Here is a 20067-nt window from a genome sequence, read left to right on the forward strand (position 1 = left end):
TGATGCAGGAGTATCAGAGGAGTCACCTTTTATTGTCAGAAGGAGAGACACAACAACTACAACAAGAAAGAGGAAAAAGAAGAAAGCATATAAGTCCAAGGGTGTAGAAGCGCTTGTCCTCACTGATGGGGACATCGACAAGATCAGAGAGAAGGTACAGGAGATCACAATGGAGCCTTGAGACAAAATTGACGATTGTTATAGAATGATCTTAGATGAGGTACAATAGGGCATTGTGGAGCTGAAGGCGTTTTCGAAAATAGCAAGACAACTTGAACAAGTAACTTAGCCACTACAGGTAGAGTGAAGAATAGAAACACAATTTGATGTTTGAATTTTGCAGGTGCTAGTTGGGGCACTAGAATTCTACGCACTAGAGGACAAAGAACGAGCCAAAGCATGGAAGACCACCAACACAAATATTTCCGCGCTGCCCATTTAGGTGTTGCATGAATTCCATCAAAGTTTAACAATTGAGTTGTAGGAGAGGGAACAACGAACCTCGGCGTTGATGATATAGATGGAAAAGGAGAAAGATACATTGAAGAAGGAGTTGGAGCAGGTGGCTAAGAAAAGAGACGATGCATGTCAGTGACAACAACAGTTGGAAAAAGCCATCGAAGATAGCCATATGCTAATTTTGAGGTCTAAAATGGTACTCCTAAGGAATTATAAAATAATAGTGGAAATAATAAAATAATATTAGATTAGGGAAAAAAGAAAAAACTATTTTTTCAAATCATATTTTCAACTTATCTCCCTATGGGTTTACTCAAATTTTGAGTGGAAACACTTGTTGGCTGCAAAATTTGATTCCTCATCCAAGGAATATCCATTTTTCATACTTTTGATGTACCCTACTACACGAAAAATGAGAAATACATGAAAAACATGATTGCAATCACGTTTTTTCATGTATTTCTCATTTTTCATGTCCAAAGTATGCAACATCGATACTCCTTGGATGAAGAATTAAATTTTGCATCCAACGAGTACTCCCACTCAAAATTTGAGTAAAAACTTAGAGAGATAAGTTGAAAATACGAGTTGAAAAAGTAATTTTATTATTTTTTAATCTTTTGACCTTTTTACCCCAAAAATGGCAAATCATCCCCCATGGTTGACATCATCATCTTGAATCCTATTGGTTCTTATAAAGTTTATTTTGGTTGTACATTTTTCTTAGGGGACCCATTTTAGACCTCAAAATTCCTGTAATGTGCAACACAGTCCTAGATGTGGAAGTCAGTGAGGAGGAACCACCAGCAGAGAAGGTCACGAAGCTCACCCTCGTGATCAAGGAATCAAAGAATAAACTGGCAAAGATAAAATTCGAGTATGAAGTGCATATATAAAAGTTGCAAATAAGGTTACAACCAACCACACCACCAGAAGTGTGGGAGCATAGACATAAAGACTTAAAGGCATCATTGAAAGGAATCTCCAACATAGTGGCGAACTGCAGGAAATTATTGGATGACACAATGCAGATTTGGACCTCACTGCAGGAGGATCCAAACATCCAAAAGATCGAGGAGGAATAAAAGGTGAGGCAGAAGCAACGCGAAGAGATCTTGGCAGCTGTAAAGACCCCACCAGTCTCGCAGAAACTTGCTAGTATTACTGAAGGAAATAACCTCCAAAAGAAGATAGATGATCTTCGAAGGAAGGAGAAAATTTTACAAGTGAGGACTTATCTGTGGAAAGATGACACCCTCAATTTTTCTCAGGCAGTGGACGAAAGGTTCAAAGGGTTGAAGAAAAGGGAGGCAAAAATACTACAGAAGGCCACTGGCCTAATCATAGAGGCATTTCTAGAGGAGGTGCATCAAGAGGAGAAACAAATGGCAAAGAAAGTCCAATAGTATAATGCAGTATATAATGGAATTGTAGCGAAAATCAAGGGAACCGCCGTTGAGTGACTCGTGACGAGTCACAGGTGAGTGTTGGGGGCCTGTTGGGCGCAACCCAACTTGGTCCAAGTTTTGGTCAAAGAATCCACATTATGAGGAGTGGAGCGCATAAAGCTAGCAAAGTTCTATTCATCGCGCATTGTTTAGGGGATTTGGGGTGGATCAAAAGTCCCTTATTTTGCAATGGGTTTCGGGTATTAGTCAATTGTTTTGTTGGGTCCATGGTATGTGGACCATGGTCTTGTAGTAAGGAAGCCTATATAAAGAAGATGTAATACTTTGTCGAAAATAACTAACTAAGCATAGATATAATTCATAATTGATCATATTTTATGAGTTTGTGTTTTGGGAAGGCTCCGCAGGTGAGTACACGGAGGCCTTAAAGTGTCTACAACTGAGTGCACAGACCACTTGCAGTTGGGTGCAGAGGTCGGAGAAGTGTATGGATTGAAGATCATTATTAATAAAGAAGAAGTTTTGGCAAAGTATTGAGTATCTTTATGTGTTCATTATCTGTTGTTATATGTCATTATGCATGTTTTTTATTGAATTATGTGGAAGAATATATGTTATACTGTTCTCTGTTATGTTTATGCATTAAGTAAAAATCTATGAAGTTAATCATCAGCGCGAAGTTATTCATGTACGCGAAGTTGTAGATAGATATAATACATAAGTGAACACATGGGTGCTACACTGCACATATTCCTCTGGCTGCAGAAATCTGGGTCTGCAACCTCCCATAACCACTTCGAGTGAGACTACAATCTGCTTGTAGGTCATTGTGGAAAGGGCCAGTGGTTGAGGGTTTTGTTGGTGCGTAGTACACTCTGAACCTAGGTCAAGCCCCCTTAAACTAACATGGTCCATGGTGGGTATATGTGCCACATCACTTGCCACATGGGCCTCTACAAGGTAGTGATGTGGAGGTCATGATGATGTGGCAGGGCAGTTATGGTCAATCTTTAAAAGGCCATAACTTTTGATTCGTAAGTTGGATCGAGGAAAAAATTATATTGTTGGATTTTTCTCGACAAGATGAACACAATGACATTGTTTATTTAGAATTATGGAAGAGTCACATAAATGTACTTTGGGAGCTACTTCAACAAAGTAACCATCTCCTCCTAACTCCAGTTGGGTTTGGGGTTAGGAGGGGGTGTGTTTACATTGATAGAGTGGAATAAAAAAAATGAAAAAAAATAAAAATTAGAAGACGAGACAGTAGTTGCTTTAGCAAAAAATTGGATAAACAAAAAGTCCTTTCTAAATAGATATAATTGAAGTAGGTTCTATAAAAGAACAAATCATCTATTTAAAAATTAGTTTATCTTAAGAAGAAAAGGAAAATCAAGAAAAGACAATAGAGATAGTAGATATGTAGTCACTATTTGAAAATATAAATGAAATTATTAGTTAGAATCATACTAATATTTTCGAGAAAGACAAATGAATAGCTGAAACAATAGGAAATGTAGTGGCTTATGAAGAATTTAAGAAAAATGTTAGTTAAAGAGTAGAGGATAAGAAATTTCTACTTGGAGATAAACATTGCATATGGGATCAAATTAATGTGATAATGAATAAATTTAAAGATCAATTCACTATTCTCAAGGGCACCAAACACCTGGAAAAGAGCTTAATCTTGAACATTAAAAAGGCATGGGGACAACTTAAAAACAAAATTGAAGTGTTTGAGGAAGCAATAAAATTTGTAAATAACCAAATAAGGGATAATATGAAGGTCCTGGAAATATTAGATATAACCTCTTTTATTATAGAGGCAATTATAGTGAAAGGGAAACATAACCTAATCTCTACAACTTATGAGAAATGTAAAGATATAAGGAATTTTTTTCAAGAATTTAGAAGTAAATTCTCCAAAGTATTTAAATGTGGTTTGCCTATTTTTTTTTTTTGGAGTTATGAAGATTGATTTTATGATGATGATATTTACTTAGAAATTTTGGAAAAATACAGAAACGATCAAGGAAAGTTCCAATATGTTATAAGTTTCATTCAAGGATACTTAAATTATGAAAAGTTAATGATTGGCTTTTTAATTTTAGTTATGATTTCAAAATTTTAGAAGTCTCTTCCCATGATGAATTGTAATCTCTATATTGAGTTGGATATTGTTGTATACATGATGAATGAGTAACTTGTTCCAAATGAAGCTCGGTGGTAGATAATTGTACATCTTAGAAATAAAAGGTTGTTATTATATGTGTCTCAAGATTTTGGACCATCTTCAACTTCGACTGTTGTAAAAACTACCATTGGATCAACCTCTATATCATTTCAAGTAGCCTATCAACTCCTTGTCATCAACTGAGGGCATATAATCCAAATAAAAAGAAAAATGTGCCTATGATAGTTAAAAAGACAATTATTAAAAATTAACAGTTACAACTACCCCATACACGTATTACAAGGAATAATGAGGATTTTGAAGGGTTCATTGTTTAGCAAAACCTTAGGCTCTACTTCATTGGAACTAAATTGATCATAGGGAAATAAAGGATTTTGATTTAAGGTTCTTATGTGAGTAAGTGTTTCATCCTTATTTGACTAATTATGTGTTACTTTATTTTACATTTGAAACATTCAACTTTGAAGCCTTTAAAAATTCTAGAGACTTGATCTCACATAAACCTAAATATGTAAACATTTAAGGATTGAATATGCATTTATTTTCACTTGTAGAAAATTTACCTACTCATCTTAACATATGAAATTCTGTATTTAGTCATAGTTAGTTTACTAGAATAGTATTTAATACAAATGACAATAGTGTTAAGTAGAGAATTTATTTCTATCTAAAATGTTTCATCAGCTTCATTGTTGTTTCCATATCTCATTTCATTTCTTTGAAATGATTATCTTCTATGATTATATATAAGAGATCTCCATTTCTCTTTTAAATATTGGTTAAGGAAGATAAATGTATACTTTGCAACTTATGATCTCTTTACATTGAAATTATGTTGTTATAAATTAAATATCATTATGGTTTGAGAATTTATACTAAAAGATTGCAAATTTTTCCATATTTTGGAAATAAATTAAATTTCAATCTTATTTAATTGAGGGATATTTCCTCTAATTATTAAAAAATTTCAATAAATAAAAAATGTAGATGATATTATCTTTCATATGATTTCTTGACCTTGTTCTTTTATATAAAATAGTTTTGAAAAAACACCAATTAAAATTTAAACCAAAAAACATAATTATGCATACGATAATAAATAAACACGTTGAAATTTTTCAAGAAAAAAATCTAGTCAAAAATTCAAAAAAAAAAAAAAAAAAACAACATAAATTTATACATCATAAAATTTTCAACTTATAAATTTTTAAAAAATATAATATTTAAAAAAAAAAATCAATATTAAATTAAGAAATTTAATTTAAAATCTCTTAAAATAAATTACTAATAAAATCTTCCCCTTTTAAATAAAAAATATTAACAAAATTAATAAAAAAATCACAATTCTCCTATTAATAGAACTTTCAATCTTTAAATAGAACCTGCAACTTTGAAACTACCTTAATTAATAAGACTCTCCCTAAGACCTTCCTCTTTAAAAACATGCACCTTTTAAAACTATGTTAATCAATTAAACCTGCCCCCTTAATAAAGTTAATAAGGTGGCTCTTTTAGAGGGAGGCCTCCATTATTGTTGAAATCTTGATTTCTAGTTCATATAATCTTGTTAGTTTGTGTTTCAAATTTTTTTATTTTAATTGCATTTTAAGAAATTCCTTTATGTTGCAAAATAACAGAACAAAAGTACACTAAATGTCATTGACTTTAATATAAAATTACTATACCAAATGTTCGACTACAATCCCAAAAAAATATATATTTTCATCCTATTACCAATATGCCATTGAGCTCTTATATTTTAAACAAGTTAAGGCCCGAACTAGAAGTTCATGGTTATAAAACTAAGTAACCTTGACCGTTACACAGGGAATACACCAAAATGCACACCATTTTCCACGTCTCCACCTGCATAATGCAATTTAAGTATTAAATTGCAATTCAAGCAATAAAAATATTGCTTCATTAAATATTTCTGTTTGTTAAATATATGAATGAAAAAATAAAAATTAAGTGTACATAGAGTTTGGCTACTAGATTTCCCTCTAGAATCAAAAGGGTTTGGAGAAAAGTATTAAATTATATTATTGCTTATCACCTTGAAAATTTTGAAAATTAAATAAGGAATTTCAGAAAAATATTAAATTTTTGTTTTGTTTTGTTTTGTTTTGTTTTGTTTTGTTTTTTAATTATTTATTTGGTTTTTTTTGCATAGTGCCCATATTATCATGTGTTTTTATCTTTCTAAAATCAAAATTCATTTGATAGGCATATAGAGGTAAAAGTTGTTTAATTCTTTTTATTTGTTTCTCTTAAATGAGTATTAAGTTGGTTTTAGTAATGACGAATTTCCTTTAGTTTTGTTCTCATAACCTTATGTAATTTTGTAGTCAACTTTCAAGATTGGCATATCTATATAGTTTTAGGTGAAATTTTAGGACATGGGTTTTATTCCTAGAGTTGATGACATGGTTTCATGTTATCTAGGTTGTATTGAAGTTGATTCCACATGCTTCCAATTCATGATCAATGTCTCAATCAAAGTGTGCTAGGTATAAATGAGTAACTAACTTCAAATGTGATTTTCAGATCAATGAAGAAGAACATAAAAATTATGAGGCATGGATTTTGTTTAGAACATCCCCAAGTAGGTGAAACATGAGCAATTTCCCAAAAACGTGCATATATTGGGAGATACACATAGTTCTTCAAGGGTATCATTTTGGTTGAGGCCGTCATCAAGTTGCATTTCATACAAAGCAATAAGTTAACAAAAGAGCCAATTCCATCCTATTCTCAAATGATTGTATGTTAAATGAACCATATGAATCATATCTTTGTTTTCTCTTCAACCAAAATCCACCAAGAATGCGTAAAGGACAATATCTTGCAATCTTCCCATGATATGGTAGTCCAAATTTGGAGGAATTAGTTCAAATTCATCCCTTGCTCTTTTTTAGGAGGATAGTTTTAGATCTATAGTAGAGTAGATTGCAGAGAGGACACTACCAAATATTTGTAGTTCAAAGTTTGACCATTTGAAAAACTGCTAATTGCAATGATGTAACTCTAAGATTGTTTTTAAATTAATGCAAATGCTGATTTTGTTTGAAATCATTGGTGGAGTGAATTGCCTTTGATTTTGTAGCTTCATAGGCACCGTGGCACCAGTTGGGAGGGCCCACCAACTTGGCCCACAGTGCCCGTTCCTTTCTTAGTCGTAATGTAGTATAACTTTGTAGCTTTTCTTTCATTTTGACAGATAAATTATAGTTTGGTTTAATGCATTATTTGTTTTGATTCATGGATGTTTTTTTGCTCATATTTGTGTTGTTTGTGGAAGTGAGATTGGCCACTAAAGGGCAGGGATACATGTTGCAACTCTTATGGTTGGATGAACACCTTATTAATTCATCATGAAGGTTGTACCCTATGGAGAAGGGGATTTATTGAAACCCTAGTGACCACTATCTCATTACACTTCCCTTTCATATATTGCATTTATGATTATTGATTTGGTTGAAAGGGATATCTTACTGATTGATTTAAATATAGACTACAACTTTTTCTTGTTTGCATGAATGCTCTGCCTAGTCAAAGCAAGAGAGTGTATCCCAAGTGAGAAGGTTTTATGTTGTCGCCTCAGATAGTAAACATCTCCTAGATTTACTTCCTGCATGAATTCCTTTTTGTTTCCATCTTGTAATATAAGTTAGAAAGCCTATTAATACTTTGAACTTTGCATATACAATTTAACACTTTAAACCATTTGACAAACAATTATATTATTTTAATATGATAGTGAAAATCAAAGAGAAGAAAAAATATAAACACCTCAAAATTAAAATAATATAAATAACCATACTTAATAATTTTTTTGTTTATAAAAAAAATCTTATCCTACCTCCACCATTTAATGAGAGGGTGGATTTCTCTCATTACCCTATGAGGAAGAGGTTGTGTATTATCTAGAAGTTTCAAATTGAATATTCCCTTTACATATTGTAGATATCTACAACCATAAACGTTGGTGTTCTCCTCTTTGTATTTTGAATGCTTCCTTTTGGCATTTGGTCTTTATTCGTAGCTTGTATTTATCATATTACTTGAAATTATGTCATTAGCATTTATCAAAATTGTTTTTAAAATTGTAACACTAGCATTTACCCAAATTGTTTGTAGCATATATTTATTATACTAGAAATTATAATATTAGCATTCATGAAAAATGTTTGTATATTAAAAATATTCTCATATAGTAGAGGGAATTTGTTATCTATTTAAGTTTTTAATTCAGATTGATGACTTTCAATGAATCATTATTTATATTAGAATTTTTCAACAAACCATTAAACAATGCAAAGTGAAGTTTTCTTTCTAACACCTCCCATGTTTTCTTTTGTTTCCAAATTTAGGATTCAGTTTTGGGAATTTATTTTAGTAAGAGGAGATACTCGTATGGGGAATTATGAAATTATGGTATTTTGTTTGTATCGTATATTTAGTCACGGTTAAATTTTAATTTTGTTTTTTAATTGAAAAAGGAAATAATGGTTATTTTTAAATTTGAATTATCGTATTAAATTTTACAAAATTGTTAGTTTTTTTGAATTTATTATTGAAAAATATTGAGTCCTATAATTTAATAATTCAATTGTTATTAGTTTTTTTTAAAGATTTTTAATTTATAAAGATTTATTAAATATGAATTTCTATTAAAACTATTAACATCCTAATTTTGGTAGTGGAGTCCAGATATCATGAGGCTAATAATGAAAAAATAACATCTTATAGCATATGAAGTTCACACATGAGTATCCACATATATTTATTCACTTAGTGGTATAATGTGCAATCCACTCCTATGTTATATTCATGTGTGATACACTTAATGATGATGTAGTATCATGTTATCGATGTGATAAACACCCTCCAAAATTTTGCCTACATTTGAATTTTGGATCCTACTGAGGATCTTACGATTCGTCATTTCATGTTCGATTGATGTTTTACAAAGCATCTCAAGTCTTCTTCTTAGATCCTAAGTGCCAAAGTCACTTTCTTACACATGCTTAGTCTGTGTTGAATTTGACACAAATGCACTTCTTTATATGCAAGCTTAAATAGGCATTGTGCATCTCTTGAAAGTATGGATTAAGCACAATACACTGCACAATCTATGTTGAGAGTCAGAGCACACTCTTCATTGACAATCCTGCCTCACTTTGGTTGTAATTGTACTTCTATTTCAGTGAGTGTTCTCACTATTTCTTTTGCAAACCTTCTCTTTCACAAGTGTCGCTTTCACGTTCGTGAATGTCATTTTTACTTATTTTCAGTTTAATAAGTGTTGCTTTCATGTTATATTTTCTCTAGCACGTGTCACTTTCAATTTCTTTATCTTTTGAAAGTGTCGTTTTCACATTTTCATACTGTTGCAAGTGTCTCTTCTAATTATTTTCACTCCTGTATGTGTCACACTTTTGTACACCACTAGAGGTAGCTCTAGCACACTCTTCTGCATTAGATGGTCCTACATATCATAAGAATATGCACTAGACACATTCTAACAACTTAACACACTTTCTGGTCATTGTCAACACCTCTGTCACAACTTGTATTCTAAGTGTCGTAATGTGTCATTTCAATTGTTCCACTTAGAAATATGTGTTGCTTTGTTGTCATTTGAAGGTGTGATTGTTGTTCATGAATCATGTGCATTTCCCAGATTGTATTGATGGATTTCATGTGTGTGATTGATGTTTTAGTCTCATTGAAATGTCTTTTCCCTCTCTTACTCTACTGATCCCATACAACCATTTTGGAGCTCTTCTTTGTCCTACTGCTTAGTGTAAGTTATGAAAGCTTCAATCCTTCAATAAGTGATGAGCACTACCTATCCATGAGCCTCATTTATGAATCCATTTCTCCTAGACTTGTGCACTGAGTCTTTTCTCAAGGTCAACTCCTATTATATTGAGAACCTTCAAAGCATAGTCACCTAACCCTTGTTGCTTTTATTGACTCACTGCACTAAGTTTTGATCACCTCTTCCTTGCATAGTGCATGGAGCACTTCTAATTAACAACAAGGAATCCCTTCACCCCTTTGCAAAAATAAATTGCACCATGAAAATTCCTTCCTCCCTTTACAGTGTAGTAAAAACTCCCTGGGAAAAGTGAATTGACTTATGTTGCTTTACTTAGCCAATTGCACAATATCCTGTTCTAGTGAGCCTTCCTAAGCACATGAAACATTTCCAATGGACAGTGAGCCATTGTAGAAGCAAACTGCGCCAACATAGGAGTCTTCCTTGAAGCATTGTACATGTCATAGTTATAGTGCCTAGTCCCGCCTTCATTGCTGATTGCAACCCCGCATTGCGCCATGCCTTATTCTTATTTCCTTAATGGTCACATGTCAAATTTATAGTGGATAGTGAAGTATTTCCTAGATTAATACTAAAGAAAACTGCACTCTCCCTTAATTCTACCTCTCAGTCATAACATATGTCACATTTTTAGTCAGCAAAGCCTCAACCCTTGTTCACTAAACTCCCTCAATGTGCCATCACTGAGTCCTGCCCTACCTCTTGAGTTCATGTGGAAGCTCTAGTCCACAATCAGAGCCTCCCTTAGTCACTGTGAAGCTCAATTGTGCTATCATTGTCTCCTCCTTCCTTGAGCCCTGCGCATTGCGCTGTTTTAGTCAGCAAGCTCATCGCACTGTCTCTTGCAGTTGATCACTACACTAGACCTTGAAGACCCCATCCTCATAATGTACGGTGAGGTTCTAGTGAGTAGTGGTGCCTTCCCTCAACCATTGTCGATCTCAACTACGCAATCCTCAACAAGCCTTCCTCTTTCAGACTTTTCACGGGCCCATCACAGGCAACTTATTCCATGAGCAAGGTAGGGATATAATATATGATTTCAGACTAATCTTTCCTTATCATGAGTAAAATTCATTGGCAGGTGTACCACCACAAAAGGGCGAGGAGGTACTCAAGGAAGATGTCAAGGAGAAGGAACAAAGAATCACTTGTAGAGAAGAAGCACAAAGAAGATACATCATGAATACATGAAAAGATCATGAACCATGATAGAGTGATGACATCTCATGTTGCTTCAGAAGATTCCAATATTGATCCAAGACCCCTTGGAGGGTGAACATGAGCAAGGAATAAAATCTCTCATGAAGATTAAAGACAAAGAAACAAGGAGAGAATCTTGGCATGCCACATCATCATGAAGTTCCATGTCATCAATGCCAAATCATGGCTTGTACAAGTGTCATCACAATTTCATATGTGTCAATGTGTCTTGCCACGTGATGTGGAATGTAATTATGTATTATCAAAAGGAAAATGATAAATTTACATGTGTGGAAGTCCAAAAGTCACATGTGGAATATGAAAAGTCACAGATGGACCAAAGATTCATATAGAAGTTCAAAGGTCATTTAGGAGTCCAAGAGTCATGGGGGTAGCTCAAGATTAATAAGGGGAGTGAAAGGTCGATCCTCTTTTTATTAAAGAAACCTCATAACATAATCAAATGGATTTTGGAGGCTTAGACTTTGGAGAGCTAGCCTTGGATTCTTTAGCTTGGCATAGGAGAGGAGATTATTCCTTGGAGATCACCATTGTAATTGTGTACTTGGATATTTCACCTAATAATTGAAGCTTATTGAGCCAACACATTTTCATGCATGCATCATGAATGTTGTAATACTATTATTTATATGTTTGCGGTATATGTTATGTTCATATGTACTAAGGAAATTGAAATACTTCATTGGCTTTGGTACTTACCTTGTTGAATGTGTGTTGTATTTGCTATAATTATCATTGTGTCTATTTGAACCATTTCACTAGAGAACTAACAAAAATTTCTTTTTTCTCTTGTGTGCCTCTCTTAGGATAGTACTACTACTTTCCTTCTAGAGACTCACTCTTGTATCCCCTCTCGTGAAGGCCTCCTTTTACACATTTCAATTGGTGTTTCACAATGGTAGCTTACTTGTTTGTTCAAAGGTTATGTGTATAATCTCTTATGTTATCCATTGAAACCTAGGAAAACCTTAGAGTTATGGTGGCTGAGCCGATACTCTGGATTGGGCTCCTACTCCAAATGATGTGAGGTGTAATTGAGACTTCACATTAGGGACACCCCTATATGTTAGTGGAATCCAACACCATCAACATATCCCTAAACTAGTATTCCATCATAGAGAATATTTCTTGAGTTCCCCCTATCTTACCTTAGATGTGTGACCTATCAAGAATATATATTTCTTTGGTAGGAACATTGTATTGCTTCTCTTTATTGATATTTAGCTATTTTAGTTGTTGGTTTGTCTCCCTTTTACCTCAAACAATGTATTTGGATTATTTCGTAACTTTATGGCTTTAGTTGGGGTGAAGACTGTTTGGTTCAAAATCACATTAGATTATTCATTTTGGGTCCATAATATCCTAAATACATTTTGGGTTTCTATTGATGGAGTCAACATGGGTCAAGACTCCTTAGCCCTATCTGATGCATTACATCAAGTGTGCCACATATTATTAAAAAGCTATTGCCTCTATGATATATACAATGCATAAGCAAGAGGCATTTTTGGCTTCAAAACCTATAATGTTGTATTCCATGATCTACATTTTTGAGTCAGATTAAGTAATCTGAATATTCCATATGGTTTATACCCTCCAACAACTAACCTAATGTATACTTATGCATTTAGGTAATTCCCTTCTCTATTTATACTATTTAATTCATATTTGTGAAGGTTCTTGGACTCTTTTTTTTCTTCTTCCTTGAAACCTTATTTATAAGTACACAATTACATTAGTGGAACATCTTGATCTTTCACCTTATCCATACTTTTGGTTTTGCTGTACCTATTATCTCTAGTAAACTTTTCTCGAAAAGTGAAGGTTGGTGATTTTCCCTAGGGAATCTATTGTAATACAACTCCATTCATACATTGAAAATTTCAGCTCTACAATCTCAAAAAAATTCCATTATAGCTACTCAAAGGGAGGTATTACATATTTTGATAGAACTAGGGTATCTTTACTTAATTTTATCATTGATGTATGTTTTGTGGTAGTATATTTAGCTTAAATGTAGGTAAGCATACACATACATATATTTGTATCAAAGATAATGTCAAGTATTATCTCACAAAATATTAGTAGTGTTTGTACAAGCATATGTGACATGGACCACTTGTTGAAAATGCAACAAGATGATGGAGCTTAGTGGAAAGGAGTCACCTTCACTAAGTGGGCCCGCAGGCTATTTTTGGCGCAAAGTCTATTTTTAGACTATGTCTATTTTTAGACATATGGATCATGGTCTATGAGTTGCAGGATGCTATTTGTGGATGATTGGTCATGTTGGTAAAAATAGATGGACTTCTATTTTTAGACATATGGGCGGAGTCTATTTTTAGACTGCCAGTCTAAAAATAGAACAGTCGAATATTATTAGCTCTTAATAATATTTGGACTATAAAAATTATCTTATCCTCTTGGAGAACTTCAGTTCGAGCTACGGATGTGGCACATGCAACTGCCAAAAGGAAATACACTTTTCTTATGGGTTAGTTGAGCTATTGCATGATGGAATTCAGTTAGAACTCAAGTGATTGAGTTTGGTGGAGTTGATTGAGGAGTTGATGGAGTTGTGTTCAGTTTGACTTGGTTGAACTAGTTGTCTTTAGTCTAACTGCCAAATACACTAGTGATGAGTGATGTGAATTAATTATTAATTGATTCATTAATTATTAACTCATAAATCAACTAAAGAATACATCAGTTAACTCAGTGCATGGACAGTTCAGTGGAGACAGGTGTTAGAGGTGGAGACTACTATTAGTTGTGACTATAGATGTGCATGAGATTTGCACAATCAATGATTGAGATTGCCATTGAGGATTGCGCAGTACAAGCCAAGGAAAATGAGCTTGGATCATACCTATTCTCACATTGGATTGCACAGTAGAGGCAGGCAAACAGTGGAGGAGATTTGAACCTGTGACTTGATTAAGATCTGAGCTAGTTTGTGTGTAGCAGGTGGACATAGTACTGAGTACTTGTGAGGAGTATTGTACTATGTATTGTTACATGTTCTCTATCATTATAATATATAGATAGTTTGAGGTTTTCAGTTGTATGCTTTCCCCATTACATACTGTGTTAATGTGCGCATGCGATTGATGTTTCATTGTTTTTAATTCCGCAAAATGATGATCAATGTAGAGGAGGTTATGTATTATGCATGAATTCCGCAAATAACGTATAATCAGGATAATATCTGTGAATAAGTGTTATATTATTCAAAATTTCTACATGGCATCAGAGCGAAGTTGATCATCAGATCTATTATTCAGAAAGTGATTACATTTTATTTCTTCAGGTAGAGTTTGTAATCAGGCCAGGTAGCCTCTGGATTCATCCTTCTTTTGGAAGGTGAGATATCCGTTAAAAGCCCATACAGTCAATTTCTGCATGAGAAATACTTTGTTCTCATGAATTTTAGATCAGAAGCGGTTGAGTTTTGAACTAGTGGAATTTGAATTTGCAGCAGTGTTTTCTTGGTGTCGAAGTTGAAATGTATTTCAACGGATTGCGATTGGAGTATGCCCTTGAAGGCAGCTCGAATTATATTGCATGGAAAGACAGGATGGAGGCGGTGTTAGATGAAAATGGGTTGAAGGAATTCATAGAGGTTGAGGTCCCAAAGCCTACTGATGCTGCTCACGTTGAGGCTTGGCAAAAGAAGACAGCAAAGTGTCGAAGGATTCTGTTGGAGGGCGTGAAGGATCACATTGTATCAAGCCTGCATGGAAAGGCTTCTCCATACTTGATGTGGAAAGCGTTGACAAATTTATTCCAAATCAAGGGCAACCAGAGGAAGTTGGCACTCAAGGATAAACTTAGAAACATTAAGTGTGAGAAAGGAGACAGTATGCCCAAGTATCTCACAAAGTTCACCCAATGCCGGGATGAGCTGGGAAGTGTGGGGGTGACTGTAAATGATGAGAACTTGGTGAGCTTGGCTCTCCTTGGTCTTCCGAAGAGTTGGCATTCCTATCAGGACTCTGTCAATGGTTGGGAGAAATTTCCAGGATGGGAGAGACTTTGGTCAGATCTTGTGCAAGAGGAGATCAGGCGGAATACCAGGGATGGATCTTCATCAAAGGTATCTGATGAAGAAAATTTCACTTTGGCTGCCAAAGCAAAGAAGGGGAAGGAGAAGGTTTCTATTTCCGAATCCAGTTCTTCCAATGATGGGAAGAAGGTTGAAAAATCGAAAGTGTGATGCTTTCGTTGTCATGAGGTGGGCCATTATGCTGCAAATTTCCCACAGAGGAAATCCAAGAAGGGATCCAGGGAAGGATCTGAAGGTGAGGCACTTGCTTCACAGTTTGAGTTGGATTTCACACTCTTTGCATGCATGGTTTCATCCATGATGGGAAGTGGTTGGTTTCTTGACAGTGGAGCTTCTTTCCACATGACCGGTGACAAGAGTTGGTTCAGTACTTTGGAGGAGAAAGATCTCTAGATACTCATAGCGATTGGTAATGATGAGAAGTATAGTGTCTCAGGTGTAGGCACGATTATTTTTTAGAGGGAGCATGGAGCTCGCCTTACCTTGACCAATTTCAAGTATGTACCAGGACTGAAGAGAAACTTGGTGTCGATTGCGATGCTGGAAGACAGAGGCTATGATGTAGTCTTCAGTAAGGGAAAGGTTTTCCTTGGACACATCATCACTAGACAGGTGAAGCAGATTGGTTCACGGGTCAAGAACCTGTATGCTCTTGAGGTTGAAGATGCATGCAAAGCCTTGAGTAATGAGGCAACTGATGGAGACTTGGTGATTGAGAGGGAGCATATATTACCTCTCAACATGCAGAGCTAGAAGAAGTATCAGATGATTGTGGAGGAGCCACAATTGGTGCAGCAGCTTCAGGAGGTTGTGGAGTAGCCACAACAAGGGAAGCTGAGAGGAGATCGAGTAGAGACATCTACTCATGCAGAGACCTCTAGTAGGGGGAAACTTCGAGCCAGGTGGGTTGAGGGATCACATGCAGCCATACCTCCAGGTAGGAGGTGGGGCGATATAGAGTGGTCGTCCCAAGGAGGAGGGGCAGGATCCTTGAGGTACCCAACCTCTTGGATGAGACCTTGCTACGGGAGCCTCGATGTGGAGTAGCAGGAACTGACTGATTGGGTAGAGACAGATGCAGATGGAGCAGCAGAGAGAGCAACAGTGCAGGGAATCCCAGGACAACGCATAGCTAGCAGGCTGCAACAATGCGAGAGGCACACGTGTTTTGCACAGTGCTAGGTGGCACAGAGAGGTGTGCAATGGTGCAAGATGCATGAAGATGTTGCAGTAGCACAGATGTCAGAGAGGGAGTACTTGTCAGCAGCAGGTAGAGCTTCAGCATCAGAGTATGTTCATAGCCCAACAGAGTGGTCAGTTGGGAGTGTTTTTGTTCCAAGTGTTGTTGGAGCAAGTGGACCGGGCAAATGTGTTGCATGAAGAACATTCCAGAGTGGTAGGATAGGGGTTGCAGATAATCCATATCTTGTTGAGAGGGAGTGTTGAAAATGCAACAAGATGATGGAGCTTAGTGGAAAGGAGTTGCCTTCACTAAGTGGGCTCGCAGGCTATTTTTGGCGCAAAGTCTATTTTTAGACTATGTCTATTTCTAGACATATGGATCATGGCCTATGAGTTGCAGGATGCTATTTGTGGATGATTGGTCATGTTGGTAAAAATAGACGGACTTCTATTTTTAGACATATGGGCGGAGTCTATTTTTAGACTGCCAGTCTAAAAATAGAACAGTCAAATATTATTAGCTCTTAATAATATTTGGACTATAAACATTATCTTATCCTCTTGGAGCACTTCCATTCGAGCTATGGATGTGGCACATGCAACTTCCAAAAGGAAATACGCTTTTCTTATGGGTTAGTTGAGCTATTGCATGATGGACTTCAGTTAGAACTCAAGTGATTGAGTTTGGTGGAGTTGATTGAGGAGTTGTGTTCAGTTTGACTTAGTTGAACTAGTTGTATTTAGTCTAACTGCCAAATACACTAGTGATGAGTGATGTGAATTAATTATTAATTGATTCACTAATTATTAACTCATAAATCAACTAAAGAATACATCAGTTAACTTAGTGCATGGACAATTTAGTGGAGACAGGTGTTAGCGGTGGAGACTACTATCAGTTGTGACTATAGTTGTGCATGAGATTTGCACAATCAATGATTGAGATTGCCATTGAGGATTTCACAGTACAAGCCAAGGAAAATGAGCTTGGATCATACCTATTCTCACATTGGATTGTGTAGTAGAGGCAGGCAAACAACAGAGGAGATTTGAACCTGTGACTTGATTAAGATCTGAGCTAGTTTTTGTGTAGTAGGTGGAGATAGTACTGAGTACTTGTGAGGAGTATTGTACTATGTATTGTTACATGTTCTCTATCATTATAATATACAGATAGTTCGGGGTTTTCAATTGTATGCTTTCCCCATTACATACTGTGTTAATGTGCGCATGCGATTGATGTTTCATTGTTTTTAATCCCACAAAATTGATGATCAACGTAGAGGAGGTTATGTATTATGCCTGCATTCCGCAAATAGTGTATAATTAGGATAATCTCTGTGAATAAGTGTTATATTATTCAAAATTTCTACACCACTATTGCAGATCTTTTACAATGCTTTCCTTCATCACATGTATCTTAAACACCTAAAAGACAAAAACTATAGGCAATTTCCTTCAAAACTTCTCTTTGATTTTTCATTTTAGATTATTAGAGTAAACCCTTATAAATAAATCATAATTTGTTAGTTTTCTTTCATTTTTTAATTTTATAGAAAAATATAATCTAATATATAAGTGAAGTACCTTAATAATATACAACTATAGGTTAACATAATAAAGAAATAAAACCCTAATTAACTTGGTGGCCTTCCCTCTCTCTTTGATTCCTTATTACATGATCTCCTTATGTTTTCTCAGTTTATACTAAAAGAAGGTAGTGAATCCACTTTCCTATTTCTCCCATTTTAGTTTTGTTTGTTTGTTTGGGTGTCATTCTATCCTTTCCTTCACATTATGCATGATAACATGAATCGAATTGTACACTACAATCTAATTACTCCATTAGGGAGCTCATATCAACAATCCCATCTTTCAAAAAACATATCCCCTACCATTCTCCTTTAAATATTGCCATAAAAATTCATCATATGTTATGTTTCATCCTTAATTCATAGGGGAAGGAAAATTTCTCTTCTTTCTCTTTGAACCTTTATTTGATTATTTTTCAAAATAATCTCCTCTTTTGACCTTTTCCCTTTCATCATGGAGGTTGTCTAGGTTAGAACCATTAACATATTGGATCACATATTTGATCATGATCCTCCATTCCATCCTTGTCATTTTTCACACATCCTCATTTCTAATCCAAATTTCCATTATGTTCTTAACTTCAAGGCTATCACATCTATCTAGCATGCTTTATTAGCATGATTCTTATAATTCTACTAAGTAGAATGGGTGATACCCCCCTTGTTCTTTGTAACAAAGAGAATTTTCTCACTCCCCACCTAAGGATGTTTACCTCATAGGTGAATCTATTCTCATCACCCCCAAAACCCCACTAAAGGGCCAACCCACTTCCCTTTAGCACCTTGGGTGTTTCCTCTACTAGCTAGTCAAATTCTATACAAATATTAGATCTTACCCTTTGTTGTTAATAAGCTTTATATCTCCTAAACATTGACATATTAGTGATTACTATACAAAACGCTACCTCACATATTAATTTAAACAATAAAACTATACATTAGTTATATAATTTTGTTGGAGGGTCACCCTATGATCTCTATAACACATTAATATGCCTATACTAGATTATTCTAGTATGTTCACTCATATGGACCTCAAGAAAGAATATAAGGAATATTATCCAACTTTCATACATAGAAGGCATAAATATTTACACAATTATGCAAAAAACGTTCCGTTAGATTCTCTCTATAATATAATTCACAAGGGCCATAAAATACCATGGATATTCCACTAGGAAGTTTGTTGCAACCAATATGATAAAAAAATACTAAAAATATGAAATATATACTATGTATATTTATTTCTCTTTAGATTTTTGGACCTATGAAAAATTGTTTATTGCATATGCATGCAAATTATAATTGTGCAAAAAATAGAGAACGAGGAAATAAAAACCCACAAACCATAATTAACACGAGATATATGCTGGGAAACCCTTTCGGGAGAAAACCTAGCTGGAAGGTGAGGCCACTCTACTCTCCTTCTCTGAATAGAAAATGATTATATATACAAATAAGTAAAGCCTATGGCCTATAGGATACTGCATTGCACAAATACTCTCTATGTTCTCTTTCATTATCCCTCTCGGCTACTGATATTCTATGGAACAAAATGCACTTGAAAAGAATGGAATCCCTTTTCCTCCTAGTGGCCCTACTATAACACAACCCAATAGCCTATTATTGGTTAGCTTTGACCCCTTCAACTCTTAGCTAGAGTTATCATATGGAATCCTCTAGAATATTCTTCATCATGATCACATGAATAGCCCATTTTTCATAAATAATGGGGGTTGACATGGCATCCTCAAATTATGGTGGCCAAAATAGGAAGCTCAACTTCCAAGTGGCATAACGTTTGCATATAAACTCTGATTGAAGTGATTCTTGTGCCATTTGAAAGGTATATGTGTGTATAATAGGAAAAAAGGTGTGACACTAAAGTGTAAAACTTTTACCCCCAAAAAAATTCCATTTTATTCCTCAGAATGCTCTCAAAAGATTTTAGACCCTAATATGCTAAATTGGGTCCCATAGGTAAAAATAGTCATATGAGTTGATTCCCCCATTTTGTTCCACTCTAAAAGCATAAATATGGATGAAAAACACTATAACGGTCCAATCCAGATGATACCTTACCATTTTGG

General features: G+C 34.9%; 1 protein-coding gene across 1 annotated transcript in view; it reads right to left on the bottom strand.

Annotated features, from left to right (window-relative positions):
• Positions 1 to 5725: 5725 nt before the first annotated feature.
• LOC149224178 (L-ascorbate peroxidase 2, cytosolic-like) overlaps positions 5726 to 20067 on the bottom strand; it is a 209864-nt gene continuing 195522 nt past the window's right edge. The window contains exon 10 of the mRNA XM_089383504.1: positions 5726 to 5931. Coding sequence (XP_089239630.1) covers positions 5868 to 5931 — 64 coding nt within the window. The 3' untranslated portion in view covers positions 5726 to 5867. The remainder of the gene's footprint in view (positions 5932 to 20067) is intronic.

The sequence above is a fragment of the Pinus tabuliformis genome, chromosome Q (genome assembly GCF_031772625.1).
Source record: "Pinus tabuliformis cultivar Carrire ecotype Pingquan chromosome Q, CPIR1, whole genome shotgun sequence".
Classification (NCBI taxonomy): Eukaryota; Viridiplantae; Streptophyta; class Pinopsida; order Pinales; family Pinaceae; genus Pinus; species Pinus tabuliformis.